Source organism: Symphodus melops (assembly GCF_947650265.1).
Source record: "Symphodus melops genome assembly, chromosome: 20".
Lineage (NCBI taxonomy): Eukaryota > Metazoa > Chordata > Actinopteri > Labriformes > Labridae > Symphodus > Symphodus melops.
In genome coordinates this window covers 18633514-18654847 of record NC_136710.1, presented here as the reverse complement: position 1 = coordinate 18654847, position 21334 = coordinate 18633514, and the positions used below count along the sequence as shown (strand labels likewise).

At 45.1% G+C, this 21334-nt stretch overlaps 1 protein-coding gene across 1 annotated transcript; it reads right to left on the bottom strand.

Annotated features, from left to right (window-relative positions):
• Nucleotides 1-1336: 1336 nt before the first annotated feature.
• LOC306841232 (serine/threonine-protein phosphatase PP1-beta catalytic subunit) lies at nt 1337-20902 on the bottom strand. Its single transcript, XM_079371012.1, has 8 exons — nt 20741-20902; nt 5117-5248; nt 4803-5033; nt 3972-4076; nt 3684-3755; nt 2267-2418; nt 1949-2083; nt 1337-1845 (listed from the first exon to the last, which is right to left on the bottom strand). Exons 1-8 carry the CDS (start codon nt 20790-20792, stop codon nt 1741-1743), a joined length of 984 nt encoding a protein of 327 aa, XP_079227138.1. The 5' UTR covers nt 20793-20902; the 3' UTR covers nt 1337-1740.
• Nucleotides 20903-21334: the final 432 nt, after the last annotated feature.

Sequence of the window (21334 nt, the reverse complement as noted above, 5' to 3'; positions counted from 1 at the left end):
GTCATTTAAAGCAGTAGCCCATAAATCATTGTCTCTCAGGTGTTGTTCTTATGAAAACATGGAGGCTTGTTTATCTTTACGTCTCTACTGTGAAACTCCTGTGATTAGAAATGTAGTGTGTTTGTGTGTGCACGCGCGCTCGCTCTCTGCGCACGTGTGATTGATAGATGCATTGATGATGATGATTCATGAAGGTGGTGTAAGTCCTGAACGATAGAAGACGTGCAGGTGATTTTTAGCCTGTCAGTGTAAATCCTGTATAAGAGGTCGGTCCACATACACACAGTCAAAGTTAATGACATGTGATTACAGCTGGGATTTAATCACTATTATACAGGCGCTACACATCCTGCTGTAGTTAATGTTCTCTGTGTCCTCTGCATGAAGAGGATCAAATAGAAACATCAGAGCAATAACTTCTTATTTGACTCTGACCTCCTCACTGCCTCACTTTAGCTCTGATGCTCTTTTCCGTCACACACATGATAAATGGACTTGAGCTTTTCTCCTGAACTTTTACACCACGTCGTACCTACCTTCCCATCCACACCCAGTCACACACTGAAGTCAGTGGTTGCTATTTAAAGTGACTATAGCGAAGTAACTCATCCCATTCATACACCACCGATGAAGCAGCGGGAGCGACTTGGGGTTAAGTGTGTTGCCCGAGGACACGTCGCACACGTGGTTGCAGGAGCTGGGGATCAAACCTCCGACCTTCCAGTTGAGGGAGAAGCGCAGCAACTTTTTAAGCTCAAAGGTCTAAAACACCTGCTGCTATAATATTGTACTCGCCCTTCACTGACCACCTGACCACAGAGGTGAGGGGCCGGGTACGAGTCTTAAAGCCCTTCCTTCTGCCCCGTGGATTGCCTCTGTTGACGCACAGTTTATAGCAGGTTCAAGATTAATATAAAGTGCTGTGATGCCCGGTGTTCTCACGCCAAAGTGACAATTTGTATTTTGGACTTGGCGTTAAACATGTTCATGTCTGCTGAAAAAAAAAGGAGGCTTATTGAATGAGTGTGTATGTGACTTCCTGTGCTTCTGCAGCCTCAAGCGGACACTCGGGGAACTTCACTGCACTTTCACATCACTGGAGGTCGCTGCTGTAGTCTAGCCGTAAATATGGGGGGGGGGGGGTTTGAGCGACTTCTGCTGTCACTCAAACTAAAGTGGAATAAAAGGAGCCGCTCAAAGGCACCGCGGGGTCGTTGTTGTCCATCACATCCCGCTGCAGGAAACCTCGAGACAAAAGCTTCCTCGTGCTGTCTCCGTGTTGATGATGCGTTCGTCTCTCTTGGCTGAACTGTAAGAAGCACGCGGAGCCCTCGGGTGGATTAATTTCTCGTATTATTTATTGAAAACCCAGCAGTCGTCAGTAATACCTGTTGTGCCCGTACAGACAGGCGGGGGGAGTGAGGGGAAGTGGTCAACTAAACTAGCTGTCATTCTGTTGTCAAGAAGGAAAAAAAAGAAAAGAAGCAGAAAACACTCTGATATGCTACTGAATGACACCTCCTTGGACTTGTTTTCTTTTTCAAAATGTTACACCGGAGGAGCAGAGGAGAACTGAGGGAGAAGTGTGGCGGCGGTTCAGAGATAGAAGTGAAATCTGAAAGACGGGTTTTGGGTGCGTTTGTTTTCTCCTCTGAGAAGTGTAGCTCTCGTTTATTTTGTGTAGTGAAAAGATCCCCCCCTTCTCTCTCTCTCTGCGTCTCTTCCTCCCTCCGTTTGTCTTCATCGTTTCTTTGGAGTTTGGGCTGTGCGAGGCGGGGTGACGGGCCGACCCGCGTTCATCCCTCCATACTGGTACTTCGCTTTCTTCTCAGATGGCTTCAGGATCTTCAGAAAGGTCCACAAAAACACAGAATTGATTAAAAATCGCAGAATTAAAAAGTTCAGATTTTATTCTACCGTTCGCCTCTAAGGTCTCTAATCCGTGTACCTGGAAGGAGCACATCAGGGTTTCGTCCACGCTCATCATGCCTCCAGCGTTGTCGAACTCTCCGCAGTAGTTTGGAGCCGAGAACAGAGTCACCAGCTGCCGCTTGGCAAAGAACTCATAACCGTCTTCAACCACCTGGGGGCGCCAGAGGGAAACTTTTAACGCTTCATAATGAGTCGAGAAGTTTCTGATAATCTGTTGGATTTCACTGGGCAGAATTTTTCCAAATCCAAATTGTTTTTGGGAGTCAAACTATAATAAAGCACGACATTTAAATCATTAATATCCAGGATGTTGAGGGGGGGGGGGTTTCCGTACCTGGTGGGCCCTGCAGATGAGGTCCAGGTCGTGGCGGTTGAGAAACTTGCTGACCACATCGGCCCCGAATGTGAATGAGACGCCGCGGTCGTTTTCTCCCCAGCCCTGCACGTCTTTGTCTGGGTCCGACCACAGCAGATCACACAGGAGGCCTGCAGGAGGAAACACGCTCAATGCTCAAAGACGCAGTGAGGAAGAAGTACTCGCACTATATTTACATAACGCCACACATTCAAACACAATGCTGACCGTGTAGATATATATATATACAGACGTTGTTCACATCCAGACACCCCGAGCCTCCGTGAAAGACCATAAGAGGAGCTGAGAGAGAGTCTGAACACGGACGACCTTATAAGGAGAAGAGCGACCCGGTCCAGTGAAGAGGGGCAAAAAGCTCCCTCATCCACCGCTTCATTTTTACACAACAACAAAGCTTTTATGTGACGACAGAGCTTAAACCCAGCTCGAGCTCTGGAGCTGCAGCGTCTTCGGACTGTCGTATAAACACATCTGTCCTCCCTCACAGTGTCTCTGATGATGTTCAGGAGAGCAGGAGATGCTGCTCAGGTGGAGGAGGAGGAGGAGGAGGAGGAGGAGGAGGAGGAGTCATTTCTAAGTTAAGAAACGTCCAGTTCACCCTCAGGGCTAAAAGTAGAAACAGGTCTGCGTCACTCTGGGAACTTTTTTTTGGCCCGTTACGGTCGATTTCCTGCTCTGAGAAGTTTGATGGAAACAGACGGTGGATTTGTTTTGATCCCTGAACTGTTACAGTAAGCATGAAAAACCACAAGACAGAGAGCTCCAACTGTTTGGATGAAACCGGAATCACGACGGAAATGTTTCAACGAGGGCTGCAGCTAAGGATTGGATTTATTCTGGATTGTTTATATATATATATATATATATATTTAATTTTTTTTATTTAATTTTATTTTTTTCGAGGAATTTGTCTTTAAAAAACAAGTACTTAAATAAAATACAATATGAGAAGCAATTAACAATATATAAAATAGAAGATAAAGAAAGATTAAAATAAACTACAGTAACTTTTAGTGAAGAAAACGTAAAGTTCCAAATACTTTACATTTTTATAAGTGATACAGAAAAGCAGCAAACGTTACTTGTTGGAAAGTTAAATAATTTTTCTTTTTGATCATTCTGCCTGAAAACGGCAAAAATGCAGAATTTATTTTAAATGTAGCGTTCAAACGGCTCATCGGTCGTATTCATTAGACGAGTAAAATACATAAACAACAAAATGCTGCAAAGTTTCTAAATGTATACTTCAATATGTGTGTGTGTGTGTGTGTGTATGCGTGCGTGTGTGTGTGTGTGTGTGTGTGTGTGTGCGTGTGTGTGTGTGTGTGTGTGTATGCGTGCGTGCGTGCGTGTGCGTGCGTGCATGCTGACCTACCCGTGTCGGGCACGTCTGTGGGTCTCATGATGCGTCTGATCTGCTCCATAGACTGCAGGTCAGGAGAGAGACCTGCAGACGACACATCAGCTCGTTAATCTCTTTTCTAAATCCTCCTGCGTCCGTGGACGATTTCACCCGCCGACTTATTCTGACCCACTTTCCTCCCGTCGGATCAGTGAAAGCAAAAGAACTGACAGTCGGCCACAAAGGTCGCGGCTTGTTTTATTTCATTATCATCAGACTGAAGCTCGTGAGGAAGGACACTGATGGAGTGGACGTGAATACCTCCGTGACAGCAGAAGATCTTCTCGTCCACGATGGCGGCGATGGGCAGGCAGTTGAAGCAATCCGTGAACGTTTTCCACAGCTTGATGTTGAATCTGCGTTTACCTGCAGAATCAACAGAGAGTCAAATTCAAACATACCAGACATATGAGGCCGAAACTTCAGGCTCGTTTCAAACAAATAACGTGTCTTTTGTAAGCTAACGATTTGTAGTCTCAGGATGAGAAACACTGAAACGGGCAGCGTTTCTGCTCGGCTTTTAAAACCTTCTGTCTCCTTTCAGGAAGAGACGTTGTGACAGCTCGTTCACCCGGTCGGGACTCTACGGCCGCTGTATGACCGACATGTCACTTTTTACTGCATGTTTTATATTTGAGATTGTTTTTGTTTTTAACCCCAGCAAAGGATTGTCGCTAAAACACGGGGGATTATCAAACATTTGGAAAAGAGCGCCTTGTCATCCAGCTGGCTGCTCTCTGCTGGATTAAAGCAGGAAACACAGCGTCGAGGGTGAAACGCTCTCAGAGGTGAGATGTTCGAGGACGGGATGGCGTTGCATCTGCAGCCCTAATGATGCTATGTTTGGTTTTCCTGACAGTTTTGCAAACGAAACTCTCAGCGGAGATTGCACGCGTGCGAGATGGCTCACTCCGATCAGAAACTCAGCTCCAGAAAACGTCACAGACTAATAATCAACAGTTCAATAATTCTGGATGTGGCATAAATTATCCACAGGCCGGATTCGATCCTGGGCCTCCCCCGCCTGGAGGACTCAGTACACGGGGCGCTAACCTCAAAGCTATCGCCCAATGAGAGCGCAGAGAGACTCACACTCGTCGTAGAAGCCGTAGATGCGGTTGATGGAGGCACACTCGTGGTTGCCCCTGAGCAGGAAGAAGTTCTCGGGGTATTTGATCTTGTAGGCCAGCAGCAGGCAGATGGTCTCCAGAGACTGCTTCCCTCTGTCCACGTAGTCGCCCAGGAACAGGTAGTTAGCCTCCGGAGGGAAGCCGCCGTACTCGAAGAGCCTCAGCAGGTCTGTGTACTGTCCGTGGATATCACCTGGGAGGGAGAGGAGGTGACGAGTGAGGAGCGGGAGGTCATGAAGAAAGGGAAGTGGATGAGAGGGAGGTTAGCGTACTGACCGCAGATTTTGAGCGGAGCCTCCAGCTCCAGAAGGATCGGCTGACTGAGGAAGATCTCCCGGGATTTGATACAGAGGCCACGAACCTCCGCCTCCGTCATCTGGACGATCTTCCCAGGGCGACATCCTCGCACTGCAGAAGAGGAAAGAGACGCGTCGTGAGGAAAACGTGCGGTTTTATTTTCAGACATTTTCAGACATAAATTGGTCGTCTCTCGGACATTTCCTGTCTGATTAGCCCGACTGGCAGAGGATGGAAAAGTGTGTGTGTACGGTTGATGTTGGGTTTTATAAACACTTCCTGTTGTGTAACAGAGGGAAAGAGGAGGGGTGGAGGGGGTTGTCGTGGTGACATGACAAGCGGCCGTAGATCGAAGTGAAGGGTTTGAATCCTTCCATTGAACGCACGTTGGAGATTTAAATGAACACACCTCGCGTTGTTGATTCATTCTATTTCTCTGGTGCAACTTTTTCAAATCCAGTTTAACCTTCAGCAGAAAGAGATTCATTCATGTCACTAAAGTCAAATAAAACGCACAATATTTTTTAATATCTCCCCGATATGATCAACACACAACGGCAGAACTTTAAAAAGCCCACTGCTTGAGTTTGTATCCGATGTTTCCTCGCCTGCTGACTTGGTCGCATCACTTTCAGTCGGGATGGTTTGCCGTCTTAAATGTACGCTTTCATCCGGCTACAGAATACAACCTATCGCTGTGGAGTAGGGGCGGGATCACCAGAGGCCCCAGGATACGACCTCATCATGAGACACGAAACCTTTCTATTGCGATTTTTTTAACATTTTGCGATTATATTGAAATTTCTTTTTTCCATTTGTTCATTTTTTTAATCTGTATTTGTATTTTATTTGTCAAGGTTAAGCCCCTTGAGATGTACCATCTTGTTTTCGAGGGGGTCCTAAACGTCCCACCCTGTAAAGGCAGCGTGCAGCTCACAATCTCATCCAATGCAACTCCTTCATAATGAATTAACAATGAAAAAAGTATTTCTAAAATATCAACAGTTGTACTTTACTGTATGGATATTTACAGTATGTTCATATGAAGATGTTTTAACAGAGTTTAGGAGGTTATTCGCAGATAAGATACAGTTAGCCTGGAAGTAAACAGATCATGAAGGTCACCCTACATTGTTTTAAATAAAGGAACCAGACACAACCCTGATGAAGACAGGTCGGCCTGATTCACTTCAAACACACAGAACCAATACAGGACGGCTCAGCACCTCGTCCCCAGAAAGAAGCTGTGACAGCATGAAAAACCTGCAGAGAGCAAAACGTACAAGAACACGTTTTAAAGAACCGCCATCGAACTGACAAAGTTTTCTGCACATCAGGAAACTGAGCTTGAGTACTTGCAGAGTGGTCAGGTTGCAAAGTGGAAAAGTTTGCAGTATTCATGAACAACACTCCTGCTGGTCGGGCATTTCTGTCAGCCCTCCTTTCAAGCTGATTCATCCGAACCAGCGGCGACAACAACACCGTGAATCTGCTTCGGGGATTTGAGTTTTTCAACGTTCCCTGCAGTGTTTGTCCCACATTCTGCCAGTGTGCTCAGATGAACAGCAGCGCGTCACCACACGAGAGGGCCAGCGCTGACTCAGACTGCTGCTGTCAGACGACACCGCGCGGCGACATGACGGGAATCCTAGCAGGCTTCAATCGCCACGTCATCAGCCAATCAAACAAGACGAGGAGTTTGTGCTCCAGGTGACTCCACGCCGCTGTGCACGCATGACAAGCGTGTGTGTGTGTGTGTGTGTGTAAACAGTCCTGTCTCGTCTGCAGCAGCCAAACACGACCTGCGATCACACACCTGCTGCTATATTTAGAGCGTGCAAAGGTTCAAATAAAAAAACAAAATATCACGAGCCAATCACATGGAAGGTTTTTTTTAAAGAGTCCATTATGTCCTGCTGAGGTTCAGAAACATGAACACGTTGTACTAATGGTCTTGAAAGCACGGTGCCTAAGCCAGGAGTGTCCACTGAAGTGTGTGTGTGTGTGTGTGTGTGTGTAAAGTGATTTCACACCCCTCCCCTTCAGGTCAGCAATGACTCGTTTGCAGGTCTGTGCCGGCTCAGCTGACAGGGAGGGAGGCCTGATATAGGACACACACATACACATGGGAATAAACATCATAACAAGCAGCACTAGTCTCACTTGTCTGAGAGGATCCTCTTTCGCCTTCTGGTTAAGTTGGGAACACACACACACACACACACACACACACACACAGGATTTTTCGTAGGAGGTATCCCAGCATTTTTTACTCTGTCACCTCCGCACTGCAGCTTCCCCACTCAAGAGAAAGACTGAGACGTACCAGAAGGGAGAGAACAGGAGGTGGTACCCACATCCCGTCACCATGGCAACCCAGCTAGACTAATTTTCCGGCCTGCAAGGTGTTGTTGAGCGGGATGGTGTTTTTTTTTTCTTCTCTCGAGGAGAAGGGGGCTGATTTTCTGATAAAGTGGCATCTCCGCCAACCCAAGCTCTGCATACTAACATGTAGTCGATGTGACAACAGAGGCTTACACACACACACACACAGAAATACAGAGAACAGTGAAACAATCAGTCAGTTAATTAATAGTAAAAAGTTTCACAGATTTCTGAGTGAAAATGCTCAGCAGGTGACTTTTGAAACATTAATATGATTCAGGATTTGAAGTTTCCAGTTTGTGTTCTCGTCTTTTAACCAATCAGGCTTAGACCCCTTTCACATATGTGCTTCACTCCTTAAAGTTTGTATGTGAGCCATGTCAAGAGTCAATCTTCAGTTCTGAAAAATGAAGCCAATGCAAAAGTGCAAAAAAAACAAACAAAAAACTGCAGTACCTCCTGTGTCCACTTGAGGCTGGCTGCAAAAGCAAAGGAATCCCATATTGAAACGTTACAGCACGAATAAACATGTTGGTCCATATGTTCAGCACACTTTACAAGGGTTAATCTTTTATAATCAGTCAACCATTGTGGTCATAGTAAGACCTCAGGGTTGTTCATAATCAGGGTCACGCCCCCAGGAAGTACGCTGACTGTTGAGGCCTATTTTACATGGTGGCCAAACATCCCATGATGACCAGTTGGCCCAAAAATACTTTTACCAGTAAGCTAACGTTGGCAAAGAGACGTCTTTAAATGCACAGTTTGTGAATTCCACCACCAGGGGGCTCTCGCTCAAAACAAAAACACAACATCGAGGCTGGCGGGGAATCATGGGAGTTCTCTCTGCTACATATTTTGTCCACATAATGAACACAGATCAAAGTGAACTAAAGTTTGATTGGCCCAGTAACGCAGAAGATCCGGTTCTGCATTATGAGCGCCACTGAGCAGCTTTCATAGGACTGAACTTAGCTCCGCCTCCAGTGATGCATCTATTCTATAATACGTCCTTAGGTGGAGCTGACTGATAAGTGAGCATATTGTATCCACCTTGACTCCACCTTCTCTTACTATTGATTTAAAGATGGGTGGAGTCAGCACTTCTAATACGGTGACCGCCAACACACCTCTTCAGGTTGAGGATCCTGAGAGTGCGTCCATGTTTGATCCAGCCTGTGGTTTGAAACGAAGCAGAGACTTAAGGCCAGGGATGTCTGCAGAATGTTTTTATTTCACCATGTGGAAAACTCAATTTAAATCTCAGTTAAAGCTTGGGTACCGGAGGAACAGCTTAGTCTGAAAACATGATTTTCATTTTGTGTGATTTTGAAAGTGTCAGTTTTCAGAAATAACGGCCTCTGTATCTGATTTCATGGAATTGAAAAAGTGTCAAAATTGTTTTTATTTGCTGGATGAAGTATGAAACGCTGTGATTCCGTCCAAACAGCAGAACGAAGAGCGCCGCTTAATCAGTCGTCTCTTATTTTCATCAGTAGTGAAAGTAAAAATGAAGGCCTTTCTGATTCTTCCTCACGTCATGTCTCGTCTGAAAAGTGACGTTCACCTCGTACTTCCTAACTTCTTTACAAGATTAGCGCCACGTTCCAGGTCGTCTCACCTAATCTGGTCCGGTTCGTCTGCCTCCCCGTCGAAGCCTTTCACTTTGTGTTTGCTCACAGTCTGATCTCTTTGGAGCAGAGGAGATCCCTGCCGCGGGTCTCTCAGACTAAAGTTCCCTTTCCTAGACTTCCTTCTTCTTTTTCTTTTTTTTATCTTTTTATCCCTTAGTTGCAGTCTTAGCTGAGCCTGAACCCCCCCGGGGGTCCTCCTCCTCCTCGGCCTTGTCAGTGAACTGTGCTGACGTCAGAGGACAGATCTGTCCGCTCTCCCTCCCAGTGCGGCTTTTACATTCCAGTCAGCTCACAGACCCGTACGACCTGAGCAGCTCTGACTGTGTGGAGCTCTACACTGGGCTCGGTGATACGCAACAACACGCGAGACCACAAAAAAAAGAAAAAAGAAATTAATGTTCTGGTGTTTCAGTCTATAAAACGTGACTAACAGGAAACTTCAGCATGCAAAGAGAAAACACAACAATCAAACAGGTTGAACAGAAACTACTGCTTCACCTGCTCTTAGCTCCATTACACCATTTACTGTTAAGGCCCACACTGGGAACTGCATGGTTCATTCATTTGAATTGATCTTCATTATATTGTCTCACCTTAAAACTTTATAACCTCCACCAACTAAATGTGTCCAACAGTCCAATACTTCACTCAGACTCACTTTAGAGTGAACAAGTTCCCGCTCTGGAGAACCGAGAATATTTTAAAGACACAAGAAAGAAGAAGAGCAATCAGACTAATCTTTGACTATTTGTCCAACATAGTCTGTTAATATTAATGAGTGAGGTCAGCCGTCTGTTCCTGCAGGGGGCGCTGGAGGCTCATCAGCAGCAGCCGCCATGTTGGAAATGCAGTCTAACTTTCAGACATGTCAGCTACGCGCTAAACCCCGTACAGTGTGTGCCAGCGATGACGACAACTCTTTTGTTTTTTTTTGTACCAGGCGATGAACATGTTTATTTATCCGTAAATTTCTGTAAATGTGTCTTTTTTTGTTGTCTGTGCTGTGTGACGGACTTCTGGTGTTCCTGACGTTCAATGAACTGCACGATTTAGATTCGCTTTATTTTTTTAGACCAGAAGTTGCCGCTTGTTGTACACAGAGAAATGTAACTCTAAAATGATCAACTCCCCTGGTTTCTTTCTTGGAGCTGAATCGTCTGCAGAGGACGCCTCCTCCTCTTCAAAACAAACAAAAGGTCATTTTAAGTCCTAAAATAATCCCAGCAGCTTTATTTATAAAGCACCTTTCACAGACTTGACTCAGGTCTGATCACTTTCAGTCACATTAGAAACCAACAAAGTGTCTCTGCAGCACCTTTTAAGGATTCAGGGACTGCAAGCTGAGCTGCTTCGAACTTTTTCGGTGTGACGCTGTGAGCTGTTTGTCCTCATCCTTTTTCCGATGTGTCCGACTCCCCATGAACGCAGCATTAGTTCATGTACACTTTTAAAGAGAGAAGGAACACCTTTCTGTGGGTTAGGGATACGCTGCTTCCTGCTCTTGGTTTGGTTTCACTTTGTCGTCACGAGTGAGCCAGTGTTGGCGTTAACTCAGCTCCAGCCGCCTGAAGCAATCCAGCAAATATTTTCTCGGATCTCTTGTACTATTCTGCACAGCAGAGTTACGCAACACGCAGCTGACACACAATTGAACTCATTTATTTTCCAGCTGACTTAAGACGACAGAACGAGAAGTAGAAACAGGCCGGAGCTATCCGAGGACGTGAAGCAGTTCACGAGTGTCTTTTCCTAAAATTGAGACAAATAACTTCCATCCACTCTCAAAGAAGTTAAAGAAATGTTCAACCTTTAAACTGGAATAACAGATCCTAAGTCATTGTCTTAAAGAAGTCTGTAAGTCTTCATCTTTTCTGCTTCACTGGCTGCTTACTCTTCAGGGTCAAGCAGGTCAGCTTTTCATGTATTTAAAAGGAGCAGAGTTAGCTGAGCATCGTGCGTGTTAAAGCCAAAGAGACCGAGGGAAAGATAAGTGAAGTACGCACACAGATTGCTTCTTGAAGGCATTACCATATAAGGGCGTTACTGTACAGAGGAAGGAGGAAGTGGAGCTACTCTGCGGGGACAAAGAGGGAGCGCTGGAAGGGAACGAGTCGGAGGCCAGCGCTCCGTCGGGGGAGAGGAGCTTCACAATGAATCGGCTGTCAAGCTGAACCGGGCAGGAGGCGACGTCAGAGCGTTCACATCAACGAGACAACACGGGGTGACATCATGGGCCACGACGAAACACGGCTGACTCACACCAGCAATTTATTTAGCTGTCTAGTGGTGAACAGTGTCTTTTTGTTTGTTTGTGGTTTACAACAAAAAGCTCGACATCACTTTATTTGTGCTGAGGTTTAGTGTATTTACTGTCAACTAGTTCTTCTACCTTGAGAGGTTCTTAAAGAGGCAAACAAGATCCAGAAAGAGACCAAGACCCACCCGAGACCAAATCAAGACCAAGATCTGAAGGGATGGAGGCAAGATCATGAATATCTCATGTGCAGTGGACGTCCTCGTCTCTTAGAAAGTCTCGGCCTTAACCGTGGTAAAAATAATCAAACTACAAATCAATTTAAATAATTTGCTCTTTTAGAAACGGCGTGTTTTCATCCCTGATCACATGGCGAGGAAAATTAGCCTTTCAGCGATGGTCTTGATCAGTCTCGATTTAAAATCCCGAACACGAGACGAGAGCGAGCAAAAATGATTTCGACTCCAAGACGAGACTGAGACCTTTAGAGAGTCGAGTGGAGATCGACTTGAACACACTCAGACACAGTTTGACACGAGGAGGAAACGTTTCACAGGGCTGCACACTCGTGGTGCCGATGACTGCGGGCCTTTTTAAAAAAAGATCCAGGTTGATGCTTCATACGTGTGGCCAGCAAAGAATACCACGGATGGTAACTGTAGATGCACAGAGTAAAAATATGTCAGCTCGTGCTGCCCTCCAGAATTTATAATTAGATGTTTCAAAGATCCCTTAAAACAGAAAGATGACTGTGCTTGTGTCGTCGACTAAATCATCTTCTTAGCTCGTGGGCTAAAGTTGTTTAAACTGGATTTAGCTCACTCGCGTGGACTGGGAGTGTTGTGATCTAGAAAATGGAGATGAAGTTGCGAGTAGGCTGTGTCAGGTTAAAAGTTGCAGAATCACATTCAGCGCTCGATCGAAGGCCGAAGCATGGCGGTGCTAGCTAGCACTAGCTAACGCGAGCCACGCCCAGCAAACCAAAAGACAATTTATCACAACTAAAGTTTTCCTTCCTTTTGAACGAGTCATTTTGTGCAATCAAGACCATAATAAAACCGCGATGTTGTCGCTCTAGATCAACTCTCTTTACTTTGGTCGCTTGTTGAAAATATGTATGTTCTGAAAAAGTGAGACACTGAATACCAGAGTGAGCTGTAGCTTTGTTTTGGTCTCCACCAACCCGTAACGAACGTACCTGGCTCTTTAGCTGCTTGATGCTAACGGCTACATTCAACAGATAGCGGCTAACTTTGGTAGCCGATGTGCGCAGTGAGCGTCAGATGTTTTATTTGTGGAGTAATAACGGCTGTCTGCTCTGCGTGAAAGCGGCGGGACAGAAGAGCAGCGTATTTCAAAGTTGAAACGAGGAGACTGGCAAATGTTCATATTTCCTTTTTTCTTTTCTTGCCAAACAAATACCCAAAGGAACTTCAGCTTGTACAGAACTAGCTCAAGTCCAGCCTTTGAGTTTTCTAGCAGGTATGACTCGACATGTTTTTAGACTCTGCTGCACCCAACAGCTCCGGTAAAGATGCCTCGTCAGTCGGACCTTTTTTAGCTCTCCACCTCCATTCTCTCTTCTTTCCAACTGGGCACGAGGCCAGACGCTCCCCTCCACTCCTCCGTCTAACCCTCTCCCACACAGGGCCGGTGGAAAAAAACAGTGACCCTCTCAGAGAAGGAGAAACACAAAGTAACTCCGGCGAGGAGCGAATATTAACACAGAAGTCCCGTCTGCAGTGGCATTTTCTGTGCAGGCTTTTGCATTTTCAGAGGACGTTTTGTTCGCCTCCGAGTGCCCTGGCTGAATGAGCGTCTTTGTGGGGCGAAAGAAAGGCTGAAATTGAGAGGAGAGACCGGGGGAGAAGTAAACAAGAGGAGGCATGGGTACAGGGAGAGAAAGTGGGAGTGAAAGAAAGGCGAAAATGAGAGAAATGTCGGGAGAGAGAGAGAGAGCGGGGGGGTGAATGGAAGGAGAGGGGGAGGGAGGCTTTTATTGGAAAGCATAGCTGGGCAGCTGAAAAGCCAGGGTGAGATCTGTGCCATGTTTGGTGCCAGGGGGTGAACGCTCCCCCGCCACACAGGCTCCGCAATTGTTGTTTCCATAACAGAGCGCCACGCCAGCAGCCTGAGCGCCACGCAACAACACCGCAAGTCCTCCGTGTCCGACGAAAACAAGGAGACGGAACGAGCACAACAAAGCCTTACATCCAGAATGGTTTCTTTAATGATATTTCACTGATTGATATTCTTTTTCCTGTGATATCTGTCTTCCAGGAACTCCAGAAAAAAAACTCCAGCACTCACGTGCCAAAAAACTTACCAGAGCAAATCCAACATCTTTTAAAGCTTTTGGGACACATTAATGCACAAGCTATTAAAGCAAGACGGTACCTTTAGAGATAATCCTTTTACTCACCCTGCAGTTTACTTGGTGGCTAATGTTAGCTTATTCTACAAGTCGCGTGACTTTAATCGACCTGCGCTGCTTGAAAACGACTTTTTAGCCCTCGTCATTCATCGTCATTCATTTTCTCTCTGCTGTCCAGAAATTCAATTAGGCGTGACCAAAGTCTGAACCCCAAAAATCAAAGAGTCCTAGATCAGGGGTTCCCAATCTTTTCAACCGGCGACCCTCCAAAATAAAGGTGCCAGCCAATAGGAAGCCCCATTGAAGTGGTTAAAACCTCCAAAGAGTGTCATCAGAACAGGAGCAGAGAAACATTATTTTAGTCATCGCACAAGAAGAACACCTGTAATCTCTTAAACTAATGTTGTATTTATAATAATGGACCAGATCTGTTATTATTGATCTGTGTATGTTTCTGGACGCCCTTCTCACCATCTCATGACCCCATGGTTGTCAACACGAGCCGTTAGTGGGCGACTTGTTGCATGATGCTGATATTGATTCAGTGACTCGAGTGATTTGTTGAGAGGCTTCAGGAAGAGGTCATAACTGCATAACATCTGGCGACGAAGGTCGTCTTTTTGTCAGCACACGTTTCACAACATGTTCAGTCTGAGTTCTTTGAACGACCCACTGTGTTGAAAAGTCACAAAAATGTACAAAAAACATCTTAAACATCAATCTTCAGCTGTTTGTTTTTTTTGTTTGCTGCAGTGCACAAAAACACCGAAATAAACATGAAGTAAAATGTTTGTAAAATTTACACACTGCAGCTGAGACAGTGAGAAATAAAGATTTGTAAATTACAGGTAATAATAATCCCAACATTTAGAACCTGGGACTTCTGCTGTTTGAACTGAAAGGTTTTATTTCTACTAAATATTAAAGTTTAAAATGTTTGTATCATGACAGCCCTGTTGGCGCTGCATGTTCATGTAAGCAGATGATCATCGATGAAGTGTTTTTATTTAAAGTCAGTACCTGCAGCAGGCTCAGCATGGCTCACCTGCTGTTCTGCAAAAGGAAATCCTGGGTGTTCAACTTGTGTACAAAACAGACTGAGGACTAAAAAAAGAACAAACCCGACACATAAATACAGGAGGAGCGGAGACAGGATGTTTTGTGTAGGAAGAGAGCAGAGGTGGATAAAAACGCAGCAAAAAGAAGCTGAACAAAAAAAAAAGAGAATTTAAAACTTTGAACTAATAAATAAACTTCCAGAAACAGAAAAATATTTTGTGGATATTTTTTCAGCAGACGATCACTCCACAGGATATTTATAACGAGCTTACGTTTCCTTACACATGATAAAATATTTAATATTTGAGAAGTCCAAAAAAAAGCTCTTCATGAGAGACAAAAACTAAACAGAGAAAACAGCTCCTACATTCAACCTTCCATTCTCTCTCTCTCTCTCTGTCTCTCTCCCTCTCTCTCTCTCTCCCTCTCTCTCTCTCTCTCTCTCTCTCTCTGTCTCTCTCTCCCTCTCTCTCTCTCTCCCTCTCTCTCTCTCTCTCTCTCTCTGGCGCATGTTTACAGCCGAGCAGTTGATTGTGCCGCGTAAAAACCTCCGGTGCCACCTGTGCTGGCAGACCAGACAGAGGGCCTGTTGTCGCTGCAGCCCAGACCAGCGTGGGCTTAGCATGGGGCTGCTGGGAAAGCTGGGAGCCTCCAATAGCTGCTTAACGGCAGCCCGCTGAAGTGCAGCAGTAAAAAGTAATGAGCAGCAGAAGTAGGGTCTGTAATAGAGGAGAGAAAAACACTCTGCTGGTTCAGGAGAGCGTACACAAACATGCAGGGAGGGAGCGCTGCTGATTGGATGCATTTTTGTTTTTGCAATAATGTGAAACGAGCAACGCCAGCTGAACACGTCTTTAAGAATATTCGATCTGCGGTGAAATCTGAAACAAGCTACAGAGAGTTTGAGTGAGTTTATTTGAATGTGCAGTCAGGTGAGCCTATGACTGTATCCGTTTGTTTTCTTCTCCGTCTCCTTTAGAAAACCTTCTCGACACAGAACAGTCATGTCATGATACTTCGATGTAATGCTCTGGATTTGATTGGACCAGAGAAGGTAGGCGGGGCTTTGAAGGGCGTTTTGGACGCCCCTGGGTTTGCCAGATATGAGAGCAGTTATCAGGTGAACAGGTGTTGCAGCGATGGAAGCGGGCAGTGGAACTGCTTCAGATAGAAGTGATTGTACCCGAGCTAAAAAGCCTCTGCATGTTTCTAATAAGCTCCAGCAGCAGAAAGCTGCTCAAACTAGGATCAATGTTGGAGATGCTTTTGAAACATGGAGAGAGGTTAGAACGCAGAAAGCTTTACAGACCCATGCAGAGCTGGCTAAACACTGAAGCTACAGTGTCCACCACATGCAGAGCTGGCTAAACACTGAAGCTACAATGTCCACCACATGCAGAGCTGGCTAAACACTGAAGCTACAGTGTCCACCACATGCAGAGCTGGCTAAACACTGAAGCTACAGTGTCCACCACATGCAGAGCTGGCTAAACACTGAAGCTACAGTGTCCACCACATGCAGAGCTGGCTAAACACTGAAGCTACAGTGTCCACCACATGCAGAGCTGGCTAAACACTGAAGCTACAATGTCCACCACACGCAGAGCTGGCTAAACACTGAAGCTACAGTGTAACTTGACCTGATATTCTCCTTTTAACTACAAGCACAAGAGTTTCCTAGCGAACACACGACCGATGCGGCTCGACTGTGATTATCATGTTCATGTTACCATGGTGATAGAGTAATGCTGTAACTCTCCCAGCCAAACGGGCTCATGATGTGAGAGTTAGTCCCAATGTGAAGCAGTGTGTTACCATCAACCATCAATAACTTCATGTGATCTTCCAGAGAGGTTTAACTGGCACAAACACACACACACACACACACGTCATGCCACTTTAAACCAGACACACAGACAAATGACTCTTCAAAGTTTGTGTGCACTCTTTGTGCTGCTTACCTTTAGCGTGTGACTCAGACGGTCACAAGACAACAAGTGACAAGTCATCGTGTTCAGAGTGACAAATGAAAGCAGAGAGGGGAAGAAAGCTTCACTCTGAGGCCGCCGAGGAGCTCCAGTGATTGTAACCCATGTTGTCAGTCGATCAGGTTTAGCCTGTCGGCTGGACAACGCCTGGCACTGTGTGTGTGTGTGTGTGTGTGTGTGTTCATCACACTGCAGCTGATGAATTTCAAATCTAGGCTAACCACATTGAAGTTAACTTTTTTTTTTTTACATTTCCACAAATATCATTAATATGTTTTTAACGTTCCAGCCGACTCATGATGTTCGCCTGCATGCAGACGATCCGAGGTCCGGTACCCCGGTGTCTTTCACGGGGTCTGGCTTCACTTACCGAGCTAGAGGACGTCACGCTAAGACGTCACACGAAGCTGGTCATCCCCTCCAAATGTAAACCCACCGTTTCTATGACAACGATCACATATAAGGGGCGGAGTCAGAAGCATTTAATTAATTACAAACATGAACAAGCATGCTGTCAGCAAAACTTCATTTTTAAAATCCACAGATACACGACGACATGCAGGACGACAACGATGGCGGACTCTCAGCAGACGTTTGTTTTGAAAGCGCTCTCTTCGTCGTTGTGGGTCACTTGGAAAAAAATGTCCACCTTTCCATCATCCGTCCACACAAACGTTTTGAGTTTGAGTTGTTTTCTGCCGAGCTGGTTGTCATCAAAAGCTTTTCGTCTGAACTTCTGACCGTTTTCAGGAAACCAAAAAAACGACGGCGTTCTCAGAGGATCGTTCTCGTGTAAACACACGGCCGCATTTCATGAGGACTAAAACCGCCATAAATGAGGCGCACAACATAACAACACCCCGACGGTCACAATTAACACAGACTGTGGCCTTACACACGGCTTCAGGTTCCTTTAAGATCCTCCAATAATCAATGAAGAGATTGTTAAATCTGTTTTTTACAAAACGCTCATGAACCAGTTAAAGGTTTTATTCAGCAGCATAAAAAGGAACAAATCAAATAAAAACCCGTTTGGAGGATTTTAAAACGTGGATTGCTGCTATTACTAATTCATTAACAATTAGTAATAATTAGTAAGGCTGATTAATCCATCAGCATTCAACATTAAAGACACTGGAGAGGTTCAACTAGACAGAAAGTCTGCTGAATTACTGAAGCCCCGCCCCCCTCCTGTGTGTGTGTGTGTGTGTGTGTGTGTCACTAAAGGGGTAGGTGAATTTCCAGCAGGAACAGCTGTGCCTGTTGACATTTAGTAAGAGATCACAGAGCTCTCCATGTGTGCTGAGGCTGTGTGTGTGTGTGTGTGCGTGTGTGTGTGTGTGTGTGTGTGTGTGCGTACCAGGACCTGACAAAGTGAGACATTTCACCTCATTTTAAAGTGGTTCAGGAAATCCTGCCCTCCATGACGAACAAGCTGCTTTCATTCATTACAGTAAAAAAAGAAGTTCTGAGTTTGGCGGGGGACGGGGACGGGGAGTAAAGTGGATGAAATCAGGCTGGAGATGTAATCCTGTTAAGTCAGGGATATCAAGGGTTCATCTGATTGGAGATAAACAGGTCTTTGTGTTGTTTAAGGTCAAGTCTTAAAATAAAATGAAGCACAGACGAAGATAAAGAAGACGTGTCAGGAGTGTGTTTATGATCCAAACGGGTCTCAGACAGTCGACAGAGAGCAGCGTGACATCATCGGATCACATCTGTTTGAACAGGTGATCGATGACAGACACGACAGTCATCCAATTAAAAGCTATAAAAACATCTGTATGTTGGTTTTAGTGGGACTGCGCGGTGTTAGAAAAACTAACCAGTTAGAACCAGTAAACCTGAGAGCAGCTCACCTCTGTATTAAGCTTCAGAAAATGTGAACATGACAAAATTTACGAGAGGTCAAACTCGACCCACAATGCACTGCCAGAGTTCAGATCTTTGGGCCGAAACCGAACCAACTATCGGTCAAACAGCTCAGGTGTTTCTGCTCCCTCGGACCGCCTCTCACACCCAACGTTTTTATTGAAATATTTCAGTTGGGATTTTGTTAAGACGTCTGACGGACTCGCTGCCGTTCAAGGCGGGAGTTGTAACACTGGCGCCTTTTTTTTTTAATGCTTTCACACTGCACTTTGTCAAGCACACCGAAGTCTGTAAAATGTCGTGTATCGGAGCCACACGCCACAAGTCGCGGTTGCAGCTCTGGTCGTTAGCTACTCCCTTTTTTGGACCTCACTCTGGTGCACTTGGAAGCGAACCGAGACCAGAGTTCGTTTGAGCGTTTGCACCAACCCGAAACCAAACCAACTATCTGATGAAGTTTGTTTCAAACGGACCAAAAAGCACCCTTAGGAAACGGTGACAGAAACAGGCGACTTTTCTAAACCAGGACTCGACACTTTTCAAAAGCATGCAGCGAAGTAGAAAACAGTTTGCTCAGTAAGTTCATGTGCTGGTGAAGATTTTTTTTTAAATTCATGTTTACATTTAGGTTGAGAAGTCATATTTGTTTTTTATATTCCTCAACAAATGAAAATAAACTAAAGTTGGACAAACAGCATGTCAGCTGCAGCCCTTCAGTCTGCAGCCCGGCTTGTTTTTCACACCCAGAAGGAGCTGCATGTTCAGAAACAGGCAGCAGATGGAAAGAGAGAAAGTGGGTGAAAAGAAAATTCATGGCTGTTTATTCACAGCTTACATCTGGAAGACTTTAGGGTCGGTTCCCCTCCAGTTTCCTCCTCTGAGGTTTTTCTGGTCGCTGCATTAAAAAGCGTCCAAATATGAAGCAGGAAAAGGAGCCACGGCGTCGCTTCACAACACGCGCACGACGTGCAAACGGGTTACTGTTAGGTAACCATCTCCAATCACTCCCGAGGATTAGGTTATACTGACATGTTTATCCACACCGGGCTCCGTCATTAGCATGAGCTCCTGAACTGTTCCTGTGTGTGTGTGTGTGTGTGATTTTTAACACACTGAATCTGTGTGTGTGTGTGTGTGACGGACAATCGATCATGAGTGTTGAAGCCTCGGCTGTCCTCGTGTTTACTGAAGACTCTCAATGAAAGGTGAAGAGACGCACAGACAGGCTCACCTTTATGTCCACGTCCCTTTTTTTAGAAACGCTGGCCAACACACAACACGACAGGTGAAGGAACAACAACAACTCTTTCTTCTACTGCAGCTGCTTAACAGACGAACAAGCGCCATCTCACTTAATCCAAGACTTTCCACCAAATCACATTTCAAGACTTCTCATTTTAAACTCAAACTGCAGGAAAACAATCAAACTTCCACCACAGCCTTTTATTTAACATCATAAAAAACATCACAGGATTGTGATGAAATATTCGGCACACTTTCTCCATCAAACTTCACTTTGTTTTTAAAGCTAGAACAACTTTTGGGGATGTTATGATCAACAAGCTCGCGACCCACCCAGGTGTACTCTGCTGTTAAAAATGATGGAGGGAATAAAGGCAGGCTCGTTTTAATCACCGAGGGTTTTCTCGAGGAAAAACAAGCTTGTTTTCCACACTGCAAGCAGAATGACAACAATATAAATGTAATAGAAAGGTAATGCCACATAGTTTAAAGATAAATGCCTTTTAGATAAGTTTCTAAACTATCAACTTTAACCAATTTAATATGAATACGCGCATCTCTATGCATAAGAAGCGCTGCATTGTCTGCATTGATATGAGTGTAACTTTCATGAAGGTGTGTCAGTGACTTTTTTATGATCGACAGGCGGGACTACAGTAGTCCTTTACTCCACCAGGATAAGCCTTCAGGCCTGTTTTCTGTTTAACTCAGCTCCAAACGAGGCCTGTACACCATGAACTAAAAAAACAGCAAGCTGTATGAGTGTAATGAAAGAAAGTGGGGTCGCAAACTCACCCTCTAAAAGCCTGGAAATCAGCGAATCCACGTCCAACTCCCCCTCCGCCATTTCTGTAAGTTGCAGCTCTGCCCGCCGCAGTCTGGAGCTGGCAGGGCAGGCACCGCCTCGCTGCACTGAACGCACCGCCAACCCTCCTCCCACTCACGGGCCTCCCATCCAGGACTGCCGTGATGCGTTCAATGCACCTCCAGAGTCTGCGGATTCCTCACACCGTCTCTTCTTTATTGCCTGCTCCACTACTTAACTCTACATCTCCTTTTGCAAATTTGTAAAATAAAGCAAACAGGTGGTTTTGATTTCACATTTAATCCCACTTTTCTAGAAACGACTTAAAGATGAAACATTTTTTTAATGGATCTTTTTAAGTCAGCGCTCACAGTTTCCCTCTGCAGAACGAGACTGCTAAAACTACAAGAGCATAGTTAATTTAGAATGAATGCAAAGCTAACCTCATCTCTAATTTACTTTATTAAACTTTCTCTTCATATGAATCTGAATATGAGTCTGAATATATTGTTTCTTGATCTACTGTTTCATATATTTATTATATTGTATTACATGATATAACTGCACTTTTTCAGTGGACGAGG